The sequence below is a fragment of the Papaver somniferum genome, chromosome 5 (assembly GCF_003573695.1).
Source record: "Papaver somniferum cultivar HN1 chromosome 5, ASM357369v1, whole genome shotgun sequence".
NCBI classification, from domain to species: domain Eukaryota; kingdom Viridiplantae; phylum Streptophyta; class Magnoliopsida; order Ranunculales; family Papaveraceae; genus Papaver; species Papaver somniferum.
Window position 1 is genome coordinate 45,809,405 of NC_039362.1, and position 4,664 is coordinate 45,814,068.

The 4,664-nt window shown below is 38.3% G+C and overlaps 1 protein-coding gene across 1 annotated transcript; it reads left to right on the forward strand.

Annotated features, from left to right (window-relative positions):
- Nucleotides 1–684: 684 nt before the first annotated feature.
- LOC113277399 (ethylene-responsive transcription factor 1A-like) lies at nucleotides 685–1,912 on the forward strand. Its single transcript, XM_026526508.1, has one exon. It carries the CDS (start codon nucleotides 772–774, stop codon nucleotides 1,759–1,761), a length of 990 nt encoding a protein of 329 aa, XP_026382293.1. The 5' UTR covers nucleotides 685–771; the 3' UTR covers nucleotides 1,762–1,912.
- Nucleotides 1,913–4,664: the final 2,752 nt, after the last annotated feature.

The window sequence follows — 4,664 nt, forward strand, 5'->3', positions numbered from 1 at the left end:
TCTTGAGCATAAAATGGAATGATTGATGGGATCAGAATCCTTTATGATGATGGAGTGTACATAATCTACTACTTCCGACGTAAGCAAATAAATCATTCATTTACTAGTTGTTTTGAATCCCCCGAGCTTTTCTTTTTCTTTTTCTTATAGAAGAGTGCAACTCTGTTACACGAAATACATTCCCCTTCCCTTGTAGTTTGTACAGTAGTAAAAGACTAAATAAGCAGCGGTCTGCAGTCATCCAATCTTTTCCCCCTTTAGACGATACGGTGACGACCGAAAATGTGATTACCCAAACAAAATCTAATCCTCGAGATTTATACCCTCAAATCCTTGGTCAAATCATCTATGGTCTTCTTTTATAATAGTACCCTGTTGTTCCTCATTAATACAGCTAAAACATAGGACATGTATGGTTGGTGTGCAGATTTGATCTTTATTTTGGAACCCAATAGGGGTTCATAATGACCCAGGACAGACGGTACTATATCCTCCCTCTGATAACTTGGCAGAGAGATGGAAAGAAAAGACTAGGTTAATTATGATGTGCATGAGTAAGATTGAAACTGACAAGAGTATCTTAATTCACTATATCCTCCCTCTCTCAGCAAGATTTTGTTCATTATTATTAATTATATAAGTAGTAGTGAGAAAGGTTTTGTTTTTGCATACTTCATTCATTGTCACTCTCTGTTGGTTTCCTCTTCTACTTGTGATTTTTATTCATAAAAAAGAAAAAGGAACCTCAGACAAGACTGTAGAAGGAAATTAATGGTGATGAGGAATGAAGTATTTCCCTTCTTGAAACCAGAGGTACTACTCAATATGAATAACACCATTCAAAAGTTTAAATTAATTACTACTACCCATGAATCTCAGCAACAACAACAACCACTTTCATCTTTCTACTATCATTATCATGATGGTGATGATACTAATATTGATTCAGTGCTGTTTGGAAACACCCATCATCAGTTTTCTACTTCATCATCAGCATCACAGTTTTATAACTCCTGCTTTCCAAATAGTTACACTGCAAATGCAAATCCATGCAAAGCCTTAGATCCTCTGCCACACAATGCTGATGCTAACCAATCTTTACTTCTTGATGGAATTGCTGCTGTTGTTGGAAAAGACATTCTCTTTGGCAACCCCAAAGATACTGCTAACACGGGTAATATCAAAATCAACAACTCTACTGGTGGAAGTAGTATTAATGCAGTTGACGGAAAACAGGATTGTAACCTGTTAGGTGTAAGCAACACTGGTTCTACCATTCAGAAGCCGAGCTACAGAGGAGTTAGAAAGAGACCATGGGGAAGGTGGTCAGCTGAGATACGCGATCGTATAGGTAAGTGCAGACACTGGTTGGGTACTTTCGACACAGCTGAAGAAGCAGCTCGAGCTTATGACTCCGCCGCTAGACGGTTAAGGGGATCTAAAGCTAAAACAAATTTCTCAATTCCTTCTACTTATATACCTATACCTGTCCCATCTCCATCTCCATCCTCTTCTTCTACTTCTACTTCTTCTTCATCTTATTCTTCTTTTTCATCTTTAGATAAGGAGAAGACTTACAAGAAAATGATGAGTTCTGGTGGACGAAATAGTAACCATAACAGGGCCAGAATTACTAGGACTTGTTCAGTTGTTACTTCTGCTGCTCATCTTTTTAGTAATCAGCAACCTAAACCAAATAAGCTGATGAAACTTGGTGGTGGTTTATCTCTTATCCAGAACACCAACCAGTACCAAATGTAAAGAACAAAAGGTATAGTATGTGACTGTGTGGTTTTGGTTTAGTATTTTTTTTTTGGTTTTTTGGCTTTTTTGTCATGTATATAGGTGCTCAGAAGCCTAGTGCTTTCTGGCTTTTGCTTAATGTAAAGAACAAAAGGTGTATGTGACTGTAGTTGGGAAGGAGGCTTGCCCCCGACCAGCGTACGTGCAATGTATCTAGGTAGGGTTATTGTTGTTTTCTCAACTCACCGATCTTGAAAGACTTAAATGTAACAGTCTAACAGAGCATTTTGCTAGTTAAGATGGAGCCTAACATGAGAATGGGTATACCTTTGAAGCAAAGCTGTGGACTAGAGTTATAAAATTTGGCTCTTCCGCACCTGAAGTAGTATTACACAGATGGGACACATGTTTGCACAACAAGTATGACGTAGAGTCACCTGAAGTGCAAACATAAATGAATTTGTCAAATTTTGGAGGCAATATACGCCTTGTTGTTAAAAGCATTTCTAGCGTAGCACCCAGCACTCCGGTAACATTAACATGCTCGGTTTTAAGGGTGATTCTGTACAAACCGTGAAAGTGAACTAAACAAAAACCATTCACACACAGAAAATAGGTGGGCCCCGCCTGCGGGGATAAGTAGGGTCCCATTTAAGGGTTGGATGTGTGTACGCGGCCTAGTTAGCAATTCGGGATTCGACAAACGTACGGAACGGCAAACGTACGAGTATTATACGGTTTTGTAAAATCCAGATTCGGTCCAAAATCCGGTCAACGGGACGTGATTCGTTAGTAATTCGGAACGGCATACGTACGTGTATAATTCGATTTATAAATGTGAGTTCGGCTCTGAAAATTCGGTATCTATATATAACAAATAATTTGTATTTATAAGGTCATAGACCAATTTTTATGCATATGTGTGAGTTATTTAAAGAAAAAATAAACTTAATATGATGATATTAATAATATATACAACATTAGTTATCCAAGAGGACGTCGTATGGTGGTTTAGATGCTTGGTTAGTGAGTTTGAGATCTCTCTCACCTTCAAATCTCTTCAGTCGTTTTTCTTTCATAAAAATTACAACACGTCTAATATTCGGTCGTGTATGCTCGGAAGGCTGTAAAGCCCAAAAAATGGGGTCTTTGAAAAGTAAAAGCTAAAGAATTTATAGCGAATTAAGCGGACGTATTATTCGGGATACGTAAAATTCGTGAACGATTCGCGAATAATCCGAAAATGTCACATAATACGCGACTTGGGTTCGGAGTTGCAAACGTATGCGAATAAGACGGTAAAATTCGTGATACGGAAAAATTCGCGAATGATTCGCGAATCATTCGCGAACTTACTAACTAGGGTACGCGGTTCATTTTCACGGCAAGAATTCTTGCAGTTTTAATAGGGAATGTGATGGAGAATGTTTTTTTTTTTGTTCTTCTTTTTTGGTTTTTTTTTCCTACTGTAAGGTGCAAAATATATTAAAGAAAGAGTTCTTTTTTTTTAATAAGAAAACAGGGAAAACCCTGAAGTTACATAATAGACACAAAACCAGTAAATACAACGCAATGCGATTTCCAAACAGTAGAATCTCGTAATCAGAATCCTGTAACCATAATCCAATAATAGTGACCGGGCCATCGAACGGTAACAGTAACACCCGCAACTCTATACAGGAGAGCTGATCGTTGGTGCATGATCAGACTCAGATGAATTTTTTTTCCAATACAACTGACAACCCCTCCTCCACAAGGAGAGATGCTAAAAAGCCAAAACTGATCCATTCTTCGCACGGCGTGCAGATTCCACTCGTCAGAGCTCCTCCACCGGCCAGAAAAATGCAAACCAAAGATGGGGTAATATATCTCCAGAAGAAGATCATCACCAAACTTAAAGCATAAAATCATCAGTTTACAAACAACCGATACAGTCAAAATTACAGACACAATCACAAGATCTAACAAATCATTAACCCTAGTTGGTAAACCAGGTACCTCCCGGAGATAACAATCACTGATTACAACACAACATTCTTCCCTAGTTGATACAACAAGATCTTGACTTTCATCCAAATCTGGTACCTGCCGGAGTAGCTTTCCGTGGAGAAAATGGTTGCTGCAAATCACAATTATTACACCACAAAAAAGCAAATATGAACTTGAGAAATCCCTGTTAGAGAAGCTGGACAAGCCTTTAGCAGGAACTAGAACAAGACCAAATAAAATCCGATCTGCAACAACATTAGAGACAAAAACCCAACTGTAGAACATAGATTGGGAAGATGCCGACAGAAAAACTGATGTTGAAGCTTCTTTTAACTCACACATGAGCACAGAAGATGATGATATGTGTTGCTTTCTTTGAAGCAGAAGAATTAAAGAAAGAGTTCACTCAAGGTGAAAAAAGTACAACAACGCAAAAAAAGAGCGAATAACCAAAACTATCAAGAGCGAACCTCAAGGAAATTTACTTTTTCACGGAAAGGTTCGCTGACAGCTCAACTCTTCAAAAAGCTAACAACCATGTGCGCGTGCGACTCAGTCTAACCCGCCCAGTAACCATTTCTGATTCGTACCTAATTTACCCTTCCTAGTCAGTTAGGTATAGTACTCTCCCTGGGTTATGGTTTTCCAAAAACCAGTTTAGAGGTGATTCTGCTGTTGTTAATAGAGAATAATTTGTGAAAAATATTCAAAGTAATTTGGAGTTTTGGTGATTAGAAACAATGGGTTTCCAAATAATTTGATTTTCAAGCAAGTTACGAGAATATTCTCGGCGAGTTTTTCGCTGAGAAAACATCCAGGGAAGAGAGTTGTTTGCCAATGGTGAATGGCTATGATTGAAAGGGCGTAGTGTTGGAAATTAATTGGAATTGACGGGTTGTCTATCAGTTTAGTGCAGCACAGATAAGGAGATA